The 26,724-nt window shown below is 35.5% G+C and overlaps 1 protein-coding gene across 2 annotated transcripts; it reads right to left on the reverse strand.

Annotated features, from left to right (window-relative positions):
- Window positions 1–23,094, reverse strand: LOC140957606 (UDP-glucose:glycoprotein glucosyltransferase). Of its 2 annotated transcripts, none has more exons than XM_073414931.1 (37): window positions 22,734–23,094; window positions 20,597–21,046; window positions 20,327–20,477; window positions 19,608–19,779; window positions 19,104–19,177; window positions 18,680–18,776; window positions 18,487–18,599; window positions 18,251–18,366; window positions 17,172–17,229; window positions 16,497–16,649; window positions 16,300–16,398; window positions 16,048–16,206; window positions 15,180–15,248; window positions 14,407–14,489; window positions 14,096–14,258; window positions 12,940–13,074; window positions 12,717–12,822; window positions 12,529–12,623; window positions 11,639–11,751; window positions 11,281–11,488; window positions 10,561–10,629; window positions 10,208–10,353; window positions 8,956–9,057; window positions 8,242–8,389; window positions 4,322–4,378; window positions 4,115–4,245; window positions 3,892–3,980; window positions 3,467–3,816; window positions 3,271–3,366; window positions 3,026–3,090; window positions 2,485–2,587; window positions 2,023–2,181; window positions 1,470–1,610; window positions 1,327–1,370; window positions 1,130–1,244; window positions 624–776; window positions 1–554 (listed from the first exon to the last, which is right to left on the reverse strand). In XM_073414931.1, the coding sequence occupies exons 1-37, from the start codon at window positions 22,931–22,933 to the stop codon at window positions 378–380; spliced, it is 4,959 nt and encodes a 1,652-aa protein (XP_073271032.1). In that variant the 5' UTR covers window positions 22,934–23,094; the 3' UTR covers window positions 1–377. The 2 variants fall into 2 exon arrangements, with proteins under 2 accessions (XP_073271032.1, XP_073271031.1); XM_073414930.1 differs by having other exon boundaries at window positions 20,327–20,480.
- Window positions 23,095–26,724: the final 3,630 nt, after the last annotated feature.

Consider the following 26,724-nt stretch of genomic DNA (forward strand, 5'->3'; position numbering starts at 1 on the left):
TATTATAAATTACAAATTATAGTTTTCCCACATAAGTGATTTAATTAACTAACTGGATAAGTATTTTTCATTCACCAACTATTTCCTAACTAAATTAATGCCCCTCCTATGAAAAAAGTTTAAACAAGAGGTTCTCCAAGGCAAAATTTGTAAAAAAAAACAGGGTTCAATATACTAACATCCTTCTCTTGATCAATGTGTAAGTTTCGACAACCGTTTACCTTAGTCCAGACTCCAGGAACGACATTTAACCTCGTCCTTTTCCTCAGGAACGAGCCAAAAATTTTTCGAGATTAATTTCCCAATTGAGATCGTGTCATGAAGCTTGAATATAGGGGAGAAATACAGCACTTGAAGTATCAGAATATTCTGGGTTCTCACAGTTCTGCCCTTGATTCCTGATCTTCCAAGGAAGAAGCTTCATTTATGTTTTGTGTTAGTGTAGGAGGCGTAGACTGCTCTGGGGGTTCTATGTTTTCATCTAAAATCTTGGCAGTGAAGCGTCGTGCTTCTAAATCAAGATCAGGCCATTCTGCAACTATTCTTTTAGCTCCCTGTAAGAAAACATAAGAGTTCAGAAAATGGAAGAAAAGGAGTAGAATGCTCATGGACTTGATTGTTACCTGAAGTTTAGGCTCCTTTGTCATGGGATTATTGCACAGATCTATGGTTTTTGCTCGTAATTTTGTTGCATTACCACACCATGACTCGCACCACAGCCATTCTTGAGGAAGGGAAAAGATGGGCACCATATGTTGGGCATAGTTTGGAAGATCCTGGAAAATGGACCAAACTTTTATTAGCGTGTTGAAAGAAAGTGAAGCACATATAATCTATATTTTCACTTCTTATTCATCGTTTGATTCTAATCTCAACGCAAAATATTCATCCCCTCGCCCAATCTTCCGCACCGCACCACCCCAAAACTCAGGGAAGAACCACGGGCAAAGTTGGGAGATGCAATTGATTTTGGGAGGCAAAAAAAGTTCTAAATTTTTTCACCCGATGGGGACAATACGATCAGAGCGATATGGAAGGCACAGGCTTCAAGAAATAAGAAGAGCAACAAGATTGGCACTTCTTTCAGATGCCTATAAAATAAACTAAGAACACCAAGAAAAACTGTCACCTGATCAAGATTAGAAAGACTATTTGGATCTTTGCTCAGGGTTTCGTAGACAACTCTCAGTTGATCTCCTGCTGCTGTTTCCCGGAATTTGACCAAGTCAACGACATACAGAGCGCTAAAAAAACATGTCACACTGTTAGGCAACTATCACTGAGGTAATCAGAAAAATATGAACCATTATAAAAAGCTGAACATACCTAATATGATATGGTTTCCCCCTCAAATGATCTTTCCAGAAGCCCTGTTCAATAAGGTAAAATACAAACAGATAATTTTAAAATTTATTAAAAGAATGAAGAGAAATCGAAAATAGCAAGTAGTCGAGTCAAGTAATATCTACTTGTTTCCAAAATCGGTAGCCATCCATTTCTTTATTGTTGTCACAAAATGGTGTGTAGGCCAAGGGTAGGCCCCTTAAATACATGTCATAAAGTTCTCCCATATCAGCCCTGACAATTTGGTCGGCGTCGACAAATATAACCTGCGGGTAAAAAAAATATCACATGGGATTTTTACCCAATAGTGGAAATATCTAAGATGAAACATAAACTAAGAGGTTTATAAACTAAGAGGTTTATGCAATGTTTGATTTTCCGAATGGAGTATTGGGGGGAAAGTTGGAGGAAATATTTTGGAGGAATGATTTGCGAAATAAACCTAAAATGTACACAGAGTTTTATTCCGTGGCAATGGAGTTGTAATCGAAGATGACAAATCATGTAAAAATGGTAAATTAATTAAAAAACTTAAAACAATACATTTTTGGATTAGAATAAATAATGAAGTACATTTTACTAGGAATGATAAGAGGGAATATGACATTTTACTAGGATGATAATATTGAAGATGACAAACATTGCGACAAACTTTTACAATGGTAAAAGTCCAAATACCTTCTCTAATGCAAGAGGAAATATGACATCAAGGAAAAGGATCTTGTACGCCCATATGATTCGCTGTTTTTCTTTTTGTTTATGTAACCATGAAGGCCACTTATAAGTGACCAATTCATACTCAAAACCATATTCACGAGCCATATGTGGAATTAAATCCTGCACAAAACTATCAATCAATGACGATGCCAGAAAATACATGGAGGGGCGGAATGAGGACTCAAAAACTGAAGGGGACGAAATCATGTTTTCGTAAAAGTAAAATATATAAAAATCTATAAGCACATAGAAAAAATTAACCATAAGGGGGATGCAACCCTTCCCCTGCTAGCCCTCCTCTCCTCGGCAATTACTATCAATAATCAAGATGATGCTTATAGAAGGCAGAAACACTTTGGATACAATTGAACGGAAGAGCTGAGATAGTTATATGAACAGAAGTAAGCGAATGCAGGATATGACCTTAAATTGAGGAGAGAGATAGTTCTTAATAAACCAAAACTTGACGGGCCGCCGCGTATTTTTCAGCACACTCAAAATCATAATTTTCAGAAATCGTTCGTACCTGCAAAGCAGTAGTTTGTTAAGCAGTTAAAGCTGAGAGAAATGAAAAAAAATAAAGCAATATTACAACAAAAAAGTGGGCTACAATATATACTACATCCTATTCCTGCAATAGGAACAGAAAATGATCTCTATAGCCAATCTATTACATTTATACACATAATACTTTCTAACTGTGAAGACAAATACTAAAGGTAAGCAGGAAAATAGTGACAGTGACAAGGATTCAAGAGTTTGACATGATGATGTTATTTATTTCCAGATACACCATATCGGAGTTCTGATAATATTTTGTACTGGTACATGCAAAACTTGGCAAAGAAATTGAGGGAACCAATTCTTGGAGTTCCATAATAATGTCAAAGAAGATTTCGAAGGACTTATCTGAAGAGTAAAAAAAACTTACTGAAAATGACTAATACACAAATAATTAACTTACAAGTGTCCAGATGCAACAGAAAATATATTTATTGTTTTCCCATGACGACCACCCTTCCCAGGTTCCTACAAGAAAAGATAAGAACCTTGTCAATAATGCATAACCTCATTTTGACTTTCAGCCAAAATTTATGCATGAGCTAAGAGAACTTTTGCCAAAATAAACAGCTAAGGTCCATCCGACTGTACCACGCTTCTGTAATTATGTTCAACAGAGAGAGAGAGAAGAAGGGGAAAAAGATTTACCGCGGAACTAATTTCACCCTTCTTTGAATGGTCCTTCCCACCAATAAATCCAGAAGCCCATTTAAGGATATTTGAATTCCAGCTGTTCTGAATTCCCTGGTCGATATTGGAATAAAACATAACTTCAAAGTCCATAAATGAACTTTGCAGAATAATCAACAAAGAATATGATGAAATCTAAAGGTAATCCTCTTACTTTCTTCCCGGAAATATTACTATCATCATCAGAAGGGATCAACAGTTTCTCTCGTTCCATACCCTTCTTCTTTATCACTTCCATGTGAACTAATTTACCACGCATGTCATTTATTATCAAGCGTTTCAACAAAGTAGTCTCCTGACCTCCTTCACCATCTTCCTTCATTACATAGAGCTCCGAGCTTCTTCCTGGAGCAAGCTGCAAGTACCATACCCCAGGAGATACCTTCATTTGCCAATAACCAAGATTGGCCATAACAAGGGTGTCCACCAAGTGGGGAGAATTTTTTGTTCCAAGGATCAATTGCAAACCCCGGGGCGGTTCATGATCTTTCTCAGAACAATGGCCTGATTATTATTGTTCTCAAATTAGTATGATTCATAGGTTACAATTTTTAAAAAAAACTGTGGTAAAAAGGATACCTGTGAGAACAAGCGCTTCGAGTTCAAACACAGCTTGCAGTGTTCTAGTGTCTGCTAAATTTTCAAGTAATATGTTGTCCAGATCATGGCTGCATTATCACACTCGGACATAAGAATTGACATATTGAACATGGGAAAATACATAGATTTCTCTCCTTAGAATATTTGACAAATTACTATACAAAATTTTTTCTAAAATCGGATGCTGTCAGCAGAAACTTACATGGCAACAACCGGCTCAACGAGCCATGGTTCAGGAACATCCAGATTCATGGTGAGTGTCTTAGATAGTGGCATATTTGCAAAAAATGCTCTGGGACCATGGACTGTATCATCTGTACTGCTGAAATCATCCTGGAATAGCTAGAAAGAGTGAACAAAGTAAACCAAATTTTTTTCAAAAATTCACAAGCTAAAAGACATTTGATACCGTTGTTGGCAACACATATCTGTAGTAGTTCTTCAGAGGAAGATCCGCCAGAGAACTCTACCAAAAACATCAACAAGATTACTCTTTTAAAACCAGCTATGGAGCTAAACTAGGCAAAATATTCAGAATATAATGATCCCAAATAATGAAAATGTAATAAATAGCAACAAACCAACAAGGTTTCAAAATTAATACTCATGCTGTGAATTAATTATCTCCTAAAAACTCAACTTGATACCACAATAAGGATTTCCGGCCGCAATCTGACATTTTACAACATAAATTACTAATCTATCACTCTATTTGACAATCGAAAAAGTAACAGAATCAATAGGAATTGGGTCCAAGAAACTGTGCAAGGACAGTTCTCCACGTAAGATAATATCTCAAATTATTTATTGTCCTTGGTTCTTCAAACTATGGAATTATAAAAAGCACAGATGAAGATAACACGCCTCCGACCACCAACTCATCTCTCCCTACTCTTCCCCCACGCAGATCCACGTTCATAATACAATTGTCGGGAATTCAACTCCTACGGGCATTTCACAGATTCTCATGCAAGAAACAATTGTTCCAAACCACACATCGGCAATAACATTATCATTCTCCACATTGATTCCCAAGAATCTAGGGTTATGCTTGGGTAAATATACTGTTAACAAAGTCCCATGTATCATGTTCTGTAGTTTGATATACGAAAAATATAAGCTGAAGAAGATGAATTCTTATTCATACCATTAACTGAGACATACAACTTATACGTAATAAATAAGAAGATAACAACGTAATCTAGTCTAATCTAGTCCAAAGTTTAAAATATAAAACATTATATGAATGTTTATCTAACAATTCAAATGCATATCCACCCTCTAGTTGGGTGGTATATGTCGATCATGACCAACTTGGACATCATGTCTTCAAATGTAGGTTGAAATAAGGTCTTTGTTGGGATATCTGCAACTTCCGAATGGCTAGGAACGTAGTTGAGTTTCAAGATTCCGTTCTCAATTTTCACTTGTGAAATGACGGTCTACCTCAACATGTTTGGTACGATCATGATGAACTGGATTCTTGGCAATACTTATCGCATCTTGATTGTCAAATTTTAGTTCCACTGTTAGTGATCTTCCAATTTCAACTTAGTCAACAATCTTTGAAGACATATTCCTCCGCAAATCCCATTGGCCACGGGCCGAAATTCTGCTTCTGCCTGCTTCTTGCCACCACAGTTTGCTTCTTACTACACCATGATACTAGATTATCCCATACAAATGAGCAGTACCCAGATGTTGATCGTCTGTCAGTAGACAATCCTGCTCAGTCAGCATCACCGTATACCTGTACATTTCTTGTGGTGGTTCTTCGAAACATAGTTCATTTCCATGAGACCACTTTAGGTACTTCAATACCTGAAGAATGGCATATTGCTCATGAACGGACTCACAACGCTTACAACAAATCCAATGTCAGGTCTTGTGTGAGACTGATATATCTGCTTGCCCATTAACCTCTGATATCGGCTATCCTCCTCCCAATTTTTGTATTTGGGTCCATAGGAGTGTCAACGGGCTTGCATTCCAATATCCTTGTTTTTTTCAAGAGGTCCAAGACATATTTTCTTTGATAAATCAAGATCCATGCTTTGATCTGGCCACTTCCATTTCCAAGAATATTTCAAACGTCCTAAGTTCTTCATCTCGAATTCTTTTGAGAGCAACATCTTAATCAAAGTGAGCTCCTCCTCATGGTTTCCAGTGATAACAATATCGTCAATGTATATGATGATAAAAGAGATCCTATCTTTGTTGGAGTGTTTGACAAACATTGTGTGATCTGATTGGCACTGTATGTAACCATTACCTTTCAAGACTTTGGTGAACCTGTGAAACCGGGCTCTCGGAGATTGCTTCGGACCATAGAGTGACTTCTTCAACCTACATACATTGTTGACAATAGTCTCTGACTCAACTCCTGGAGGCATACTCAAGTAAATTTCTTCTTCCTGATCCCCATTCAAGAAAGTATTTTTGAAATCAAGTTGGTATAGAGGCCAGTCTAAATTTGCAGCAATGGATAGGAGTACACGGACCATATTTAGCATGGCTACCGATGCGAAGGTTTCTTGACAATCAATCTCATAAATTTGGGTATATTTTTTTGCTACCAGCTGTGCTTTAAATCGTTCAATACTTCCATCAGCCTTGTGCTTAACTGTGAAGATCCACTTGCAACCAACAGTCTGTTTCTCGGGTGGAAGTTCTGCCAAGTGTTGTTATTTTCAAGACCACGGTTTTATCAAAGGCAACAGTTCTCCATTTTGGATTTTGGAGAGCTTCGGTGATGTTTGATGGAACATGTACCTGGTCTAAATTCACAAGAAATGTTCGATACGCAGGAGACAAAAGATCAAGTGAGACAAAGTTACTTATAGGATGTTGGGTGCAAAATCTAATTGCTTATCTCAAGGCAATGGGTCTATCAAGAAGTTCATCGATGTTAGTGAGTCAAAGCTCGGCGTACCTTGAGTGTGATTCAAAGCATCTGGCAGTGAGGAAGTACCATTGGTTGGCTGATCGTGTGTATGTTCCTGAAGATTCCCAACGTGAAGTGGCCTTCTACGAGAATAAAAATGGTCAAAAAGTAGAATAGTGTGTCCAGGATTATACTGGGAGTTATCTGGTGGGATTGAGTAGATTGAGTCAACTAGGGAGTCATTTGGTATGTCGATGAGCTCTAGATTCTGAGGTTCGTTCATAACAATCTCCCCCTGAACCAAGGAAGGTGAAAAGTAGGGTTGGAGGAGTAGAATTTTACGATGATATGAGAATAACATTTGTATCATTTCTGATTAGGAGAATACCCAAGAAACATACATTTGAGAGAACGAAGACCAAGTATGCCCCGATGTTGGGAATGAACAAGGATGAACACTTTGGAAGTTAAGGACACGAGAAGGCATCCTATTTATTAGGTGAGTGGCAGTTAGAACGATGTCAGCCCCAGAAATGATGAAGGACATTCCGAGTGAACAACAGGGAACAAGCAACCTCGAGGAGATGACAATTTTTGCGTTCGGCAACACCATTTTGCTGAGGGGTGTCAGCGCAGAGTTTGATGACGATCCCTTGAGTGATGACGTAATCACTTAAGACAGAGTTAAGAAATCTCTTGTCCGATCAGTGCGGAGAATTTTGATATTGGTGGAGCATTGTGTTTGAATCATGGCATGGAAGGTTTTAAAAATCGTGGAAGTCTCAAATGCCTATCCTAATCTAAATTTGGATATTCAACATGTTCCAATGATGAAGGGACAAGGAGGCACAACCCTTGAACTTTGGGATATTTCAGGTTCAGCCATTCAATGTGTGTAGGTGTGCCTTAAAGGTTCCAGGCACACTTTAAGGGAGTCTCAAATGACAGAATTGTTTATTCCAAACGATGTTCAAATGTATCATTCTTAATTGCTTGTGCACTGGTGATGGTTTGTTTTCTGGTTATTCAGTACTTCGTAAAGTTCAGATTACTAATGTGTTTATTTCCTGAATACATTTAAATTCTAAAATATTATTCGGTAGTCTGCCTCTTTCAATAAGATGTGAGTCCTGAGTTGCATTGAGTTTTGGGCGCATCACACATGACATGTTCCCTTTAATTTGTCAAGTGCTTCTAATAATTATAGATGACTATGTGTCTCCTATAGTTTACTCTAACAGAACGTTTGAATTCATGATTGAGCAATGACACCTCACAATTCAAATGCCAATTTGGTCTCACAAGATTGTATGAAATTTCAGAATTTTAAGAATGCAAACCATACTTCATCAGATAGTTCTGAGAAAACACAAACACACACGCACCACAAAAGAACAAGAAAAATAAATATATGAGTGATTATGAACTTTTAAGAATAAATTTACCACTGGATTGAGCACAAGTCTCATGCTTGGCTGAACAAACTTTGATAGCATCCGTAGAAGAGCAGAGAGCTTTTGACCCGAAGGACTCAATGGATCAATAACGGCATCAATATGAATACTTGAAAATTCGTTTTGCAGAATAACAGCACTGCATAATATAAGAGCAACATAATTAAACGATTTGGGATAAGACATCTATAGGCCCTTGTATGTTTGATAGGTAAGACTATAATAAGCCATAATTTGATTTCATGACAGCATTGGATTACACAAGAAATTACATTTTAGGTTTTATAGTAAATGATCTGGGAAAAAGAAAAAACTTGACAATAAAAATTCAGAAAGTTCGATATCAATTCTGAGACAAATGAAAAAAGTGAAAGAAGCCAAATCAAACATTGGCTTACATTGACTACAACAAACACTTAAATTGAGTTAGACTCAGGGGTTCAAATACAGCGATTTCATATCTGGTAATCAATATCCTTTCTAACAACATCCACAGTATCTATAGCTGTTGATTAAAATAAAATGAGACTCGTTGCTCTGAGTAAACCCATGCAAATATGACATGAGAGCCAGTCATGAAGCATTTCAAAACTCAACATAAAACAAGCCCACACTTAAAACCAGTGCATCTGTCAAATCTGACATTTTGCAGGCTGCAGTTCAACGCTACCATAAAGTCAAACCTTTTGCACAATAGTTGTCTACCTGTATTCTGCATTCAGTATATCAAATCGAGCACTTTCAAAACTTCGATCCCGCGTAGCAATTGAGGATGAGATAGCCATAACAATGTCACTGATAAATTTACTACAAAGAGAAAAAGAATAAAACATTTTAGCACAGTACCCAAAACTGGTTAGTGTAACAGAGGGGAAAAATAACATAGACAAGCCAAGGACCAAAGCAGAAGTAACAGAACAAACAATTCTTTGAATCTCAATGGCGGCGAAATATCCTTTGAAAATTAATATCATATATATATATGCATATGAATACACACATACACACACACACACACACACACACAAAACCTAATTAGTTACTTCCACACAAGTCAATAGGCTGCTGTAAGCAAAACGGGTCGGTATAAGGGGAAATTGATTACTCAAAAATTCAAGTACATTGTCATTATGGAAAGAATTAATCAAAGTAATTGATTTTATAATCCTCAGTGGAAAAGTCAGAAGCATCCAGTGTTTTTATTCTGTCTTGTCATTTTAATAAGTAATTACCAGAGTCGATAAATTTACTCCGACCAGTTTACTCCATTAAAACTCGAGTTTCTAAATAAATCGAGTACATGGCGCAGATATTGCGGCCTTGACTTCGTTATAAGTCAAGCACCAAGTTCACAAGTTACCGGTGCAAGCTGAGGTAAATGACCACTCTGTTGCTAGGAAAAATAAAACCACGTTCCAACATCAAGGATAAGATATTATCAGGCAGATGGGTATAGCAAATACTAATGCTACCAACCATGACAATTTCAATGTTACAATCAAACAAAGAGATCTTAAAAGCGCCAGCAAAGGATTGGAATCCTACAGTCCCATGAAAATGGGAGGTTTCATCATGTTGGAGCAAACATACATCAGCGGTCTTTGAAAATTGATTTGAGGTAAATATTTCTATTTACCATTTTATTTTCTTTGACATAAATTTCCTCGCTGGCAAGGCAAATATAAATATGTCAATGGCGTAAATACAGTGACAAAGCAGAAGTGAATGAAGGTGCTTTTGCCTTTAGCATGTAGTGCGCAGGACAAACAACGAACATAAACGAAATGATGATTAACCAACCAATTTAATAAAATACATTAAAATATGATATACAAATGGTATGTAAAACATCACAATAATGACTCCGTAAAATCTCTTGAAAAAATTCTGTCAGATTGGTGAGAGGGTATTACGACACGATCATACAAATACAGTAGCTAACCCCATTTTGAAATACCTTGTCAGCATGTCAGGATCTATGTCCTCCCATTTTATGTCTTCAACAATTTCAGCGATGTGTCTTATCCGTTGCTTGAACTCTAAGGATTCAAGAAGTTGTAAATCATGACTCAAGAATGTACTACCATCAAAAAGCCGGATCACCTATTAAATACAATAATGGCATCTTAAAAGCAGCGGTAGGGCAGCATAATCTCCATCAGAACCAAATGCAACATAAGATTTCAGATAGAGAAAATTGAAGTTTTCAATCATTCTCGTCCAAAAAAAAAAAAGATAAAAGCCCGGAAACCATATTATAACAGTAATGCCAAAAATCAAATGCTAAATTCAAAGGGTGAACATACTTACTTTCCCATTCGTAATAACTGCATTCATACCACGGTCAAGACCAATATGCCTATATAAAAACTGGGTCACCTGCACGTGCGTTGAATTATATCATCAATGAATCAGTTCCCATTTTAAGTGTCTCGTACAAATAACAAAAATTGTTATCACAAATGCATAAATCGGATAGGTAATTGTAAATACCTGTCTTCCTAGAATCTCATATATAACAAACCTAGAAAAGAAAAGATTTGCTGGTATAGGGATACTGCTTTTATATATTTTTTACAATCTAGAACAAGATGAAATGCTAGCTGTTGGTCTTAACAAAACTTGCTATCTCATCCACAGTGAATAATAAGGATCCTGAACTAAGATGCGACTACACTAAAGTTCATACTGGTATCCAATATGACCCACTAAAACCATCCCTAAGGGATTCCTCTAAGGCCTAACCTTAAAAAAATCCTACATCTGCTGCTGAAAACTAACACATGCAAAGCACTGGGAGGGAGACACCAATGTAGATGGTTGAGACAGGAATATAAAAATATGTGAATTATATATGCTGCATTAGTCCAAACAAGAAATGCATTCATCTGCTTTTATCTAACGACTAATAATTGATTTCTATACAGTGATGAAAAAGGAAACTCATGGTGAGTTCATAATGAACAGATATGATATGACATATCAATTAATGATGTGCATGATCTCGAAGATATCAGAAAAGAAGAAAACCTTATTCAATCGACTCCTAATTTCGTCAGCACAAAACCCAGTTCGAGCAGATTCATAGCCCTTAGAAGGCAACATATTTTCATCAGCTAGCTCAAAGATCTTATCGATGAGTGGTTGATAGCTTTCAGTAACCCCGGAGACCAAGATGTACTCTTGTTCATAGAACACACAAAGTCGATCTAGAAAGTTTAATACTCCTTTCTTATGACTGCAAAAATTTTAAAAAAACAAATAGATTAAGGAAAAAGAGAACTTAAACAGTATTCAATAAAGCACAGATAGACTCATTGCCAATGCTTAAGGAAACTTTGCAAAAAAATTCAAAGAATCAGAAACTGCAATTAAGGCCCCAACACACCTGTAAGATGATACAGTTACTTCAAAAACTTTGGCGAAAAAGAGGCTAGGTAAATTTACATCTCCGTTATAATTAAATAACACACCAACACGAGCTATTTTAGAAGCACCAAGCTGCAAAACAAGCAAAATAATGACAAAACGAAAAAAAAGTACAGTGAGAAAATTACATCCAATAAAACTTTATCATAAGGTGGAAAACTGCAAACTATTATTGTTCAGCTTGCATTTAATTTAACTAAGCCAAACATGGTTGGGGGAGACAGATAGAAAACATTAAAGGGTTTTCAAGGAGTCGAACATGCAGATGTCACAGGCCACAGCGTCTCCCACCGCTTCATGTAATCTTGGAAACAGCGAAAGTTAATGAATTTAACAGAACAAAAGTAATGATAGCATGCTACACACAAGTTATCTACAAAGATAAGAATAGGAAAATCCCAGAGTACTGCCCAATGGCAGTCAGCAAATCAGATAAAATTTGTGATGGCAGCAAAAGATATCAGACAAAAATTTGAGATGGCAGCAAAACAGAATAAGAGATCTGGTTACAAAAATACTGTCGATATCACTTGTTCCAAAAGCTTGAGTTTATGGAGGCAGCACAAATAGTTTTAAATTTTGATATGCTCACATACCTGTATGCCGGAGAAATGGAAATCGAGGAATTTATTCCCGAAATCAACATACAAGGCCCACACATGCAAGTAGGTCGAGAATTAGACAACAAAGACCACCCAAAAACAACTTGATAAATATACGCGATTTCGCATCTAGGAGTCTTAAGCCTTAGATACCATATTAAGACCACTTGTCACACAAATTTGAGCTCATGGAGGCTACATAATCAATAGTTTTATACTTAAACAAATATAAAGAGCAATAAAATACCAGATAACGTATTCCCTCACGAAGTAACTTTATCCCTTTCCTAGATGTGATATCAACAGCAAGAAGATGAGTCACCGGCTTCAAGTCATCCATGGCTGGAAGAAAATGTAAGAAACTTATAAGCTATAAAGCGTAAGTATTCAATCGGATACAATGGACATTCACAATTCAGCATTACAAAAACTCACTTTCTGGAGAATGCAAGTAGCTGAGTTCAGAAAATAGAGACTCCTTTTCAAGAATCAAGGAAGACAGAGATACAAACTTTGGTTTCAACTTCCCATCTGATATGATCTACAAGTTCAAATATTGCAGAAGATTTAGCGGGGAAAAGCATACCATCAGAAGTGATTTACTCAATATGATATCTCAAATTCATTTAGCAAAAGAATTTCACCATTAAACAAGTACCTTTGGATTGTAACGTTGGACACCACTTTCAGATAGGAATTTATCAAGAACATCAGTATGAGAGTTTATCTGCCCATAGTAGACTTGCTCCTGTATCTTCGGAAGCTCTTCGTTCATGGCGTTTAAAAGAGCCTCCTGGAAATAGCAGACACACTTAATTATTATCTTTGACAACAAAATGAAAATATTCCAAAACCTGAGAAATTCCAAATCCACATTAAAGGGATACTGAAGACGATAATATCAAATTTTTCCCCTCCAAAAGATTTATGTTTTAGATGTGATGGTTAATTAAAATATCGCCAAGCCATAAAATAGACCGAAGCTCAAGCCACATTTTTTTGTGAAGAATACATAAAGCCTGCGGAGAAAAAAATCTGCCACTAGAAGCAGGGGCACTGTTTGGTGGCTGGAGTACTGGAATATACTGACAGGAATAGAAAGACACTCTACCAATCACATCTCTGGATAATTGGTACTTCCGAGGTACTTCAGTGGGATAAATAATCTTTTGAGTTCCAGAAGTTAACAGGATTGGGCACTAACACCAGTGTGGAGCTGAAAGTTATACTTTAGGGGTTAAACTGGGAAAGGGAATTTACTGGCTCAATTGATGCTATATCACTCTCACTTGGGGGGAAGGAATAATGTGGCAGACTTATTAGCTAACACAGCCTTGCAGCGGCCAATTCTCTCATAATATGAAAGCAAAAAAGGCAAATCAGCTAACAGGGTACTCAAAGGCACAGTTGAAACAAATAGAATATGTCTGCTCTTAATTTTCAGCTATAATGCATGTCCACTACCAAATATTTCACAATTTGAATTTAAAAGTCAATAAACAGGTGGGTCCCACCTCGGTGAGAACAATGTTAAGTAAAAAGGTCCTCCAAAAAAATCTTGTCATCATTAAAAGTTAATAAACATGTGGGTCCCATCTAGGTGAGCACAAATGTTAAGTAAAAGGTCATCCAAAAAAAATTCATGTCATCATCATATTATAGCATGGTGATTACGCAGATTAATCAAACAATATTAGCTATTGGAGACAGTGAATCACCTCCATAAAGAAGTTCAGTCTAAACTAACCAACTAACACGGATTACATCACCATGGGAAATAAGAAAGTGAGATGCAACAATTGTTTAAAATGTACCTCATTTGGTTCATGGACAAGTCCATTCATTAAGAGACAGCACTCCAACTTAGCCAAACCCAGATTAAATACAAACATGGAACTTTGCTGAGACAGTTCACTCAAAGTTTGTTCCTTTTCCAGTCTTAGTAGAGTGTCTTGTGGGGGAGATTTTGCTTTCGGCCTACAGGTGGAAACTATGTGTCAGATATCTGGAAAAATTATGGGAAAATTTCAGAGATGGATCAATAGAAATTCCTGTAGGACAAGAACCACCAAAAGCCTCATAAAATGAGTCAATAATACGATGCTTCTATAAGAGGGAGGCTAACAGTGTTGTTTCCACAAATGCTCCTTCTACGTGATGCATTTCCAGATTGTCTTCTGCACCAGATTCAACTCTCCATTTGTTGACCTACAAAAGTGAAAACAGACACATTAACTTTCCAGCACAAATACTCCATAATAACAGCATATGCATCAATAGGATGTTTTCTTCAAGGGAACGCGCGCATCTTGTTAGACCAAAACACATGGGAATGAAAAGTTGTTAGGAGCTCAAGTCTGTTGGAACTAATCATTCGAGAGAAGAGTATTACAATGGCCTAAATATATTGGGCAAAAAAAACTCAACGTGCAGATATAAAGAGAATTCTAGAGAGATTGGCTTGGGGAAGGGGGCAAGGAAAGAATATAATAGGATGGAGTTGGTTAGAGATAGGCATTCGGTTATTATTTGTCTTGTGACTAGCTTTGACTAGGGAAATACTAGCATTTCTGCTAGGGTTTTGTAACAGAGTTTATCTCTGGGAATACATTTTCATTTTAATTGCAATATAATTTCAGTTTGTAAATTCTGTTCCTAACAATAGTCCAGATATTACATCACTCTCGCTATACATGGGAAAGATCATCTCACTTCCTACAAGGGGAATGAGCTTTCCACCTAAGAGGGAATGCCTAAGTGTGTGTGAAGTTAATTTTGCATATATTAATAACTTTTTGTACACACAATAATAACGTGTGCAATAATTAATATAATCTACATGGAAAAGACCATTGCTCCTTCCTTTTAAAGGGTAAACTAAAGAGATCGTAGTCTTACATTGCTCAAAAACTGGAAAGCCGTCAGAGTTCCATGATTTTCCTTGATGTAAAAGAAAAGGCGTATAATCTGACAAAGAGGAAACAAAATCACCAAAATAGTCAAGAGTGGGTTGCAGTTGCACAAAGCTATTGAAAAGAGAAATAATTATGTATATCTATTTTGCCTCATCCATGTGATTTGTAGTTTTTCAATTCCATATCATTGCTAGTTCTCAAGTGTCCCTCATTTTATTTTAGTGGAAAACGATCTGCCATACAACTAGTCTCATCACATATTAAGTGTTTCTTAGATATAGATGAGAGACCACAACAAGAATCAGATTTTATTCAAACATTAAATCAGAAACGTGATACCAATAGAAAAAGCTAACATGGCTAGATTGCTAAAAATTAATCATCGATCTTTATCCATGGACACAACATTCCTACCATCACCATCAGTGCCACATAAATTTGCTATTTTTTTAGATGGAAGACCGCATAACTTTGCTAATAGCGTGAAGGCATAAAATTAATCAAGGACTTGGGGCATAAAAATTCTCGACATCTTTATATAGTCCTTTAAAGCGCTAACTCACTGTTACAAAAATATAATGACTTTTGTGGCCATCTTTATACTAAAAACATGTGACGTGCATCAAATTAATAAAATGAGAAAAAAGAATAAGAGAAGGGAACCACAAAATCACAAGCAACCAAGATTCCATGAAAGAGAACGTCTCAGAAAATAAGTTGACAAAACTGCAGCTTTCTTTGATCAAGATAAAGAAATTCCTAACAATAAGTTCCTCCAATACCAACCAGAAGATTGCAACTATTTCAGTAAAGTGAAAATTAAATTGCAGAAAAATTGTAAAAAAAACTACCAAGCTAGAAATGTCTTCTCCAGGATTATCCTTCAAGTAATTAACTGGAAGTTCACCATCATTTGCTTCAATTTTCTCCACTAATTTTGCAGAGTATAATATCACGCCAAACCTCACAGGAAGATTGTTTTCAAACAAGGAAATGATTGTGTCAATTGTCTGCAATGCACCAATTTATCAATTAGGCATTAGAATACCAACCAGGAAACACATGTTAAAAACTAAAGCAGTCGGAAGACGAGAAAAGCTTGCCTCCAGCCCACAAAAAGATGCAGGATCCAGAACATAAACTGCATGGAACAAGTTTTTCCGGATGTAGCGTAATTGTCCAGGGAAGACTGGCATTAAAATCTATGACAAAAGATTGAAAAATAACATAAATGTCCCTTCTAAAAAAATAATGAGAAATGTAATCAAAGAACTATCTGCAATTAAAGGAATGACTATACTTCATTTAAATTGCTTCTCCACCGCTTGTACATGGAATCCTCTTCCAAGTTATTGATATAGTGAACATGGGAAGAACGGAAATCAACACGAAATGCAACCGATTCTGACGGAGGTAAAACTGAAAGGAATTTCCTCACAGAACTTGGAGGAATCTAGCATTTCCAAAATATTAAGAATCAGCGTTGGGATTCAAAAAAATATCGAATGAAATCAAGTACAGTCTACAGGGCAGAACGCGAATGAAAAGGAATACTATTGAAAACAAACAGATATTGGATGTGTACTGTAATGAATTCCACGTCCTCGGCCAAATAATGCAGCTGTTGATTGTCAAAAATAACCTAGATAAAATATATTTTCATAGGATGTATGTCCATGCTTTTTTCCATGCTGCATGTAACTAACCCATTTGTCTTTAAGAGGACCATTCTCATTCCAATATTGGTATCAAACACAATCAATTATCTTCCACATGAGTAGATGACAAGCTGTTATTAACCCCGATCAGGTTGGCTGAATTGTGGATTCTTGAAATTCTAAAACCCAGGATTGGCATAATAACAAATGAAGCCTTCAGAACCTAGAGTGGCCATATCCCACTTCCCTACAGTAGAAACCATGTGCGCTTTTTACCTACGATTTGGCTTTTCAGAGGAAGTTCCGGAATTTTATACCTTTAGTTTTGTATACTGATCAGCCAATGACAAATCCTGATGAACCATGTCAACCAGCCTAGGAAATGTCAAACATATGAATACCGTAAGTTAACAACGAGCTTTGTCAGGTTAAAACCATGATGACAATACACATATCATTTTGAACAATTTGAATTTCAGATAGGTTGACACAAAAACCACAAATGTGAAAATGAACCAGATATTGCAATTAACTAAAGAAGTGCGCCATTCTCTCCATATTATGTAAGATTTTGTGCGCCAACTAGTTTGAGAGTAACACACACACACAGTGGTAAAGATGGGGATGAAATGACGTCTTCGACCTACAGGCTAAAACAAAATGTATGGATTCTAGGTAAAAGGAATATATTTTTGCTTCCCTTGCCTTCAACAGATTCTTTATAGTTAGGATGGGCTCATAGATGTAGGAAAAGAGCATATAGAAATGAGATAGAGAAGATCAGCCAAGGAATCTATAAAGGAAGTGAATAATGGTATTGGACAACAATAGAAAGGGCTATGTCCTGCATACTCATCCAGCTAGAAATTTATGCCTCTACCTAATCATACACAAGGAAATCCAGGATGATGTTTAACGATGAAAACTGAAAACAGCTGTAAATAACAAACAAGAAGGGACCAAGTTAAGATGTATGCTCAACTAATATTGCTATTGCACAGTAAACAAGATGGATTAAAATTTGCATGAATTAGAAAGTAAAGCAAGCATATAACAATCAACGATGAGTCATAGAAAACGCAAAATATTAGGAATCTAAACATTAGAGAAAACTTCTTAGGAAGTATTACATACAAACAGGACATCATGTGTTCCTAGGTCCATGAAGAAGTCCCAATAAGTGATCTCTATAGATTGGTTATGGAATAAACAACCAGTGTACGCATTTAAGCTATCTTCATCCAAAAGTTGAGAATTGCATCAATCTATCAGGTCTACTGGACATGTTATAAGACGCATATTTCCCACAGTATGGAAGTGATAGTTTTCCACAAAAAAAAAAAAATAACTGACAACAGGTAATAAATAGAAGACATGGTTGGCAAGGAAATATTACAGATAAAGGTCAATATCTTCAATATTGATTAAGGCACCATTCAGAGCCATCAAGGACTTGCCAGGGGGAATCATTCGCTGGTTTGTGATAATTTCATCTTTGATGGAATCATTCATCTGCAAAGTGTAATATTAGATCACAAACCAATATCTTATCTACTATGGATTGTGTTTATTAATAAATAAAAAAAACCATAGACAATACATTTCATGACTACGGACAATAAAATATCTTACATTCATTCGAGATAATGAAGAAACGACACTAGGAAAATTTTGATTAATTTCTTGCATTGCCTGCAAAGGATCAGAGGCATGCACTATTCTCTGAGAAGTTTGATGTCCCAAATCTGCACAATGATGTATTTAGCAATTTAAGTACTTTTTTCAATTTAAATGTGAATCCAGAAGCTATAAACAATAACAGTACCTTTCAATTCCCAAATTTCTAAGGTATCAGAAATTGTAGATGACAATAGATAATCCCTGAATGCCATTACCTCAGATGTGAGCTTTGGTTTGCGCTCCTGCATTAGTATGTTCACACGTTAACTTTGAATTGTTAGTTTAGCATTTTCAATACTTGCATACCACGACCTAATTCGATCATTAAGGAAAAGAAACATAACACCACAGGAAATTTCATCGCATTCCATTTGTAAGTGCTAAGATATAGGATTACGTTTGAAACTCAAAAAATAGGATCAAAATCGTAAACCCCCTATAACTAACGGGGCCATTGCAAAATTGCTATTAAATATTAGCTGTTATATAAAAATTCGAAACTTTCAAACTTTGCTTCTAGGTTAATGTTACTCATAAGGGTCCTTAGACATAAAAGAGAAAGTACAAACCAGAATCTTGGAGAATATGAATCCTCTCACTTCTTGGCTAAGATCTTCAGTATGTGGATCTTCAAGAGTTACACCTGCAAGAAGTATTGAAATCTTCAACTATCAATCTCTCAATAACAGCAGTTTCAAGTGAGCACGACTATAATCCTTACAGGGAAGGAGAGAAGAAGAAAGAATGCGAATAAATAAAAGCAAGAAACAAGGTCAGTTCAACTAAAATATCAGGATGATTCGACTCACCCAAGTAAACTGTAATTGGAAATACATCTTAAATTGTTACCACAAGAGAATGACATTTATTAGGATTCGACCTTGCGAATTTGCAATTGATTGTTAAGCCTGTTCATAAAGCATATACTGGAATATAGGATAAAAAATTAGTAAACAAGGTTATTTTCAAACATAATGCCAAATATACCATCAATTTCTACACAAAATACTTTTGACACGGTGCAAAGAATTCACGAACAATCAACCAGATTAGCAAGACTAGGAAAATACGACCTTTCTTTATCGTACTATCATCCATGGCTTTGTATTCCATATTTTTCAGAGCTAGCTCAACACCATAGCCACCAAGGTTAGGAGGTTCTCCCGTACCAATGGCTCCACAGGAGCCACTTTTTGATTCACAACCAGAAGGCATCACAGATCTGACAACATATTTGATTTTTCCCTGAAGAGGTGCACATAACTCATCAAAACACAAATAATATCCTTGCATAATTACATATCATTATAAGTAAGATTAATGATGAATTACAAATGAACAAAAAGAATAGATTTAAAGTTTGACAAAGTTCGGATGGAGTATATCATGCCCATAATTAAACCAAGGCCCCATTGAACTCATGGTTCAAGACAGTGGACATATTAAACAATCTGTGATTTGCACATCGAAGCATGCTCCAGAAACCAATAATACAACGTGATTGCTTTTGGAGAATAAAGAATCCAAATGACGCTTTGGTATAAATTATTCTAACATTAAATCATTTCCCTGATAACTGAATATAGAAGTGCCGAAATAAATTTTCAGGGAAAAAGAAAAGTAAACATCACTCCAGTCCATCACTACCAAACTAAATAACCATGCACTTAGTTGAACTTAACAACTTCCCTTTCCAAACTTCCAAAAACACTCATCCACTTCGGAGAATACTCCATAGATGGATTCCATGTAGACCAAAAACAGATTAGACAAAGAATCATAAATATTGGACCTTTCTGGCAGCTTCCACCAAGGTCAAATGAAATTCTTTAAAGCAATCTGTCCCAAGAGCTCCATAAAGAATTGCCGTAGGACTTCCAATAGTTGAATCCGGATGGATATGATCAAAGTCAAAAATCTCAGGCTGCTGAAACCTCTCCTCTCTTCTGGAAAGAAGAATAGCATCTTTAGATGAGGAAATCAAGAAACGCCTTTTGCAAGTGTGAAACCCATTCTATACTTATTGTGCCATAGCAGTTAGCAACCAGCATAGAGGACTTACGCATCAATAGGATTTTGTAGCCACAAAAGCAACTCCTTCGGATAAAAAAATAGTGATCCACCAGTATCAACCCAACAACACATGTTCCCATAACTTCTGGAGTCCATACCTGAAACAATGGCTTCAGATTTTTTTAATTCCATGGTTTCTTTGGACCCAACAACTGCGTCATGAACGGCATTTAAGCCAATATCATCAGCCAGAGGAAACGAAGAGAGGGATTCCTCCGCTAGCTGGCGATACAGCACCAATCTAGGAGATGCTGACCTAAGAGTGAGAGAGAATTCAAAAATCGATGCCAACGGTTCACTTAATAAGGACTTCCCACATGTTGCGATTTTCTTCAAGCAATCGTTTGCCGTATTAAAATCAGAATCTTCTTTGACAGAGTGAAGCCATGATTCTATGAAGTCCCAAAAATAGTCTTTCCATTCCTTTGATAGCAATTCCCTAAAAAGGAGAAGCAAAACAAGGAAAATCAGGAAGAAAATTTAGATTATAATCAACTAACATAAAGTCATAACAAACAGTTCCAAAACAATGTCAAGAAACAAAATGATGGTATAAGAAGTGAATATAGAAATGTTTGAGTCAAGCCAGGATGGTCAAAGATTCTAGTATATCATTTGCTTTATCACTCTAGATTTCTCCCATGGCATTTTGATCTCAAAATTGTTTTGATATTACTTTCTTTTTCATTGATCCTCACAATTTATCTCCCACCTTGTAAAGCAACTTATTTCTCTCACAGCTCAGCCCCTCTCATTAGGCCAGCAAGAGGAGGTTTAAAGGAAACTATCAAACAGATTCTTCCACCACATCAAAAATTGTTAATCTATGGTGCACACAAAACTACAATTTTCACTCGTGCTGATTTGACTGCCTATTTCTAAGATATAGTATATGCTTGTTATATTAATCATTTATCAGCTATATTTAAATAAAAGATTAGTGACGGAAGTAGGGAATATTATTTAGTCAACAATACATGCAACCAAGGTTGGCTAACTAAACAAAAAATACTTGTGAGAATTTGTATCTCACACAATGCGAATTACTTGAATCTAGACAGACTCGGTTATTCATTCCAAGCTGCTGGCATGAATCAAGAAAACTGTAAACAAAGAATTCCATAGCGCCAAAACCACTAATTCTTGCTCTTTACCTATTTTCCAAATATCATCCACTTCAACAAAACCAAACTCAGCCCAAGATTCAATTAAATAAGTTTATAAGGAAATAGCTTCGCTTTGAAAGCATTTACAATGAAAAAGGGTTATGTTGAACAAATTACAGCAAGCTGCAAAACAAACACTCCATATCATTAAAAGAAAACCTTATCTAAAGCAATTAACTAATACAAGGATTTCAAATTTCTAAGGAAGGCGGAAATTGCATATGTGAACGTTCTTGGTTTGAAAGCATTCCACAAAGTATTGACATATAGAGTGGAGAAAATTATCGGTAACTAAGTTTAAGAATGAAAAAAGTATATCGAATGCAATCTCAGAAACAGCCACAAATTTGACTTTATAGGAAAATGGCATTTTGAACATTCATTGTTCAACCAAAAATAAGGCCAAATTTGCATGTAAATTTTGAATCAGAAACAAGTTTTCGTGAAATAAAAATATATCCAATGTCGAAATGATGACAACTTTGTCAAAGTAACCAAGAGTAACACTTTGAAATTACTTTTATAAAAAGATCAAATGGACCCGACCAAAATGAAACAACACAATGTGGTTCTAATTTCAATAATGCAACGGAATAAGCAGCTAATTAAATTTGTCAGTAAAATAACCATTGAGAAACTACGACAATGATCTCCCAAAAGCTACAAATTTAACATTTTACACCTCATTTTCCTGTACCAAGAAAGTCAATACAGAAATAACCACAATTGCCTATGCATAACCAAAAAACCTATTCAAGATGTGCACACCAGCAAACTAAGACAGACAACTGCAAATGACCATTCATATACTACAATAATCCAGAGGGCAGACACAGAGTCAAATATCACGATTAATTTTTCTAAAACGGTAACCTCCAACACTTCCCAATACACTAAATCGTTAATTTTCTGAGTCCGCAGCAGCATAAAAATGGCGAGGAAGAAAAAAGAAGAGCATACCCGGCTTCTAAAAGAAGTGGTGTGCCAGACCACTTGGCTCTAAGAGCCACCTGCACATTTTTTGGCCCGCGGCTCTGGGCAGAGACCGAGTGCCCAGAAAGGAAAACACCTACTATTACAAGGATCAGAAAGAAAAACCCAGATCTAACCACGCATCCCATTCTTGAAAATGGATCAAGCCCGGCCACCCTTTTCATCATTGAATGTTATCAAAGTGCTTCCATTGAACAAAATCACGATTAAAGACTGAATCTTTTTTGGGTTTTTTGGGCGTTTCTTAGAGGCCAGTGATTTGCCGAGGACTTTGCAAAGATGGGTCTTGGTCCCGAGTCAGATACCTAAAGCGCAGTGCCAGCGCCGAGACTGCGGCTATAGTGGTACGGTAGGGGTAAGTTGGTAAAGTCAACGATTTGTTTTGATGGCATTTTTGTATTTTCAACTTGGAAGTAGTGGTACAAAGGTAAATCCATCAAGTTTCCAACTAAATGACTGAGAATTCTGACATGGCATTTTCTTATTGGTAATTGTCAGTCACTTTTTCGACATGGCAATTTTGTGTCACTTGTTTCGTTATTTTTTTCTAATTACAAAAAATTGTCGTTTTTTTATATAAATTTGCATAATATTGGAACAAAATATCCAATTTATTTACTATATTATTTTTAATACAACCAAGTATAAAAAATGGATTTTTGACCAAGTACAAAATATCCAATTTATTATTCTAGCTTGTTGGTGGTACGGTCCTATTCCAAGAGCAAAATGATTGAATGAATGAACTAGTTGAATGAGCAAAACGGATGCATGAGCAAAATGGCTGAATGCACGTGGTCTGGTCCGATAATTATAACTATTGATTCTTTGATTTATGAGCAATGTGATAAACATGAAAGTTGTACCTTTCTCTTATATTTCCATAGAATTCAGAATCACTCAATTTCGACTTCATACGAAAGAGATATGCTCGAAATACATGCACTGCTCATGTCCAGCTCGAAGCTGTATTCGTGTTGCATACCAGTAATTTCATCGCGATTTATCAGATTCTTAAGCTTCAATTAAGAATTCGACCTTCATAGACAATTTGTAGATAATTTTCTTATCTTTTTAACACATGTTGAATTGTTCTATTATGATAATTGAGATAAGAAATATGACCAAAATATCATAGTTGGTCTATCGAGCTGTTCAGCTCGAGTATATTCACTAAACTAGCCTGAAATATGATTTCTACATAATTGAGTTGGCTTTCCAACCGTTTTGGCCGTTAACTATTTGGATAAATGGTTTGTGAGATATCGTCGAAATACTTGACCTGGCCAGATTTTTAGCTTGGCTTCATTTAAGTTCCAGCTTGTCAAATCTCTCTACTTGATATGTTGCAAATATACACTTGCTTAAATATGTTATAAACTCAACAAGTTTTACTATCACTAAAATCAAGATTGCTAGTGTGAGACCCAATTATTATAATTACAATTAATTATCAAATAATATTGATTAGATTTAAATCTCCAGCGGAAAATGTTTAAAATACTTAAAAATTGACTTGAAATTTTTTGGCATGATTTTCCTGTTAATAGGACATATCGAAAATTTAAAATACATGTAAAACAAAAGATTCAAGGATGGTGCTGATGTATTCATAAACAATTACACACAAGTGTTGACCATGCATAAATTAACAATTCACAAGCAGCAAATTAAAATACAGCTGGCAAGGCTCACAACAACAAAACTAAATCAATACTTACCATAACAATTTCAAATAATCATACAAATATATGGGGCTTCTTCAAGGTAAAAAACTTTGATATAAAACTAACCAGACTCTAATATAATAAAAATAGACTAGCCGGAATACTTCAACTCTTACAACCGAGAAATCATATCTCACTCAAGAGTTCCAAGGGCAGAATCATAATCTGGTGCTTCAAAACTACTCGGATGACCTACCATTGTGCCCATCAGTAACCACAATAGGCCCCAGTATAAAATAATGAGGTTAGAATTCTGATATGAAAAAGTTAAATAACAATAACGATAATCATAAATCATGCATAAACATATAATAAAATGAAATATACAATGCATGAACATGACTCAACAACAAAACGAGAATATGAGCCAATAAACTATATGATAACAATGGGAATAATGCTCGAGCAACAACACACATGGGAGTTATACTCACCCTCCATACAGCTGGCAACGATACAACATGAAGGCATAATAACGAACGTTCATATGATGTCAATATTTCAAATTCATATCACACAGAAAATGCATCAACAAATATACAATCATATTTTTTGTCTCAGGGAGAACTAATTGATTCCGAAATAATAGCCTCATGTGTCAGTAATACGGTACACTGTAACAAAAATGATATGTCTCAACATATATGTCATAATATCTCGTCTTATACTAAATGTCATTAATATGTCAAATAAATGAACATATAATCAACAAGGCATTTAATAACTCATATAATCCACAAAATCACATTAACAATCCATAACAATACATAAATATGTTTAAAACATAATTTATACATTACCGTCGTATGTTACTGAACTGTAACGTACCTAAACCGACTTTGAACAATAGCTCAACAACTATCAAATTTTCTTCAAAATCTTCTGCCTAAAATGATTAAATATTCACAAGACCAAAAAAATTTACCAATACAACAAATAATCTAATTAATTTAACTATAATTCCAAAATGTGCTAAAGTTGAATTTATTTACTAAATATTCAACCTAACGATTTAATTACTAGAATTTTGTCCCAATATTACCAATATTACACAGAGCTAGACAATTTCATTTGAACCATATATCCAGAATCCTAGTACACATAGCTCATATCCTCGAAATACATTAGATTTTCTTCTCACCTCAATCACATAATATAGTTTTGGCACAATCTAGTAGAAAATTCATATCAAATCCACAACTTATTGAAATTTGATTATTTCAGCGACTAATGAAAGCCAACACAAAGAGTACAAGTTCTATTTGAACCAAAACTACAAATTTCATGAATAAATTTGATACCCTAGGCTTAGATATTACATTCAATCAACTTCTATAAACTAAAATGAAGCCAAGGTCGAACTCCAAAAGCCTCAAAGAACACAAAATGGCGAAAAGAAAGAAGCTGGAAAAAGAAACATAGAAAAACAGTTCATGAATAGAGCTCCCTGAGGACACAAACGAACATAAAAAACAACGATTCGTGGCACAAATCGAAGCTATAGTTGTTGGGGAACAAAATCCTTTAAGAATTTTTGGCGATTCTCATGTGGCTGTTACAATAGTGACGGGAAAAAAGGGACGGGGATGGGTTTTCTTCTTTCTTATTTTATTGGAATGAGATAGGGATATATGTACATGTGTGTATTATGTTTATTTACTAATAATAATAATGTGTGTAAATTTATCCCGATTTTCCATTTATTTTTTTCTCGTTTGTTATTTAAATTACGTATGTATTTTATATCATTTAACTTCTACGATATTCTAAAATACATATTTTAGCACACCTTCTAAATTTATTTGGCATAATTAATCATTTAATTAATCAACTCAATAATTATTATAATTATGTCAAATTATTGAATAATTAATTTTAGGGCCTTATATTTCTCCACTTCTTTAAAACAAATTTAAGGAAATATGGATAAGACGTTCTCATATTCTCCCATGTCTCCTAAGTTGATTTTTCTACCTCATGTCTCGACCACTAAACTCGAATAAGTGGTATAACTTAATTGTAAAGTTTCCAACCAACTTTTCTTGAATATGAAAATCCAAACCAGAAATGTAGATATCCTCATGCAACTTAGAAACATGAAAAGAGGATAAATTAACATCAGAAATTTTATTACTCAAGGCATCAACAATGACGTTCATTTTTCCTAGCTGGTATTAGATCTCACAATCATAATCTTTCAAAAGATCTATCCAAATGCCTCTGTCTTTTAT

The sequence above is a fragment of the Primulina huaijiensis genome, chromosome 14, assembly GCF_012295235.1.
Source record: "Primulina huaijiensis isolate GDHJ02 chromosome 14, ASM1229523v2, whole genome shotgun sequence".
NCBI lineage: Eukaryota > Viridiplantae > Streptophyta > Magnoliopsida > Lamiales > Gesneriaceae > Primulina > Primulina huaijiensis.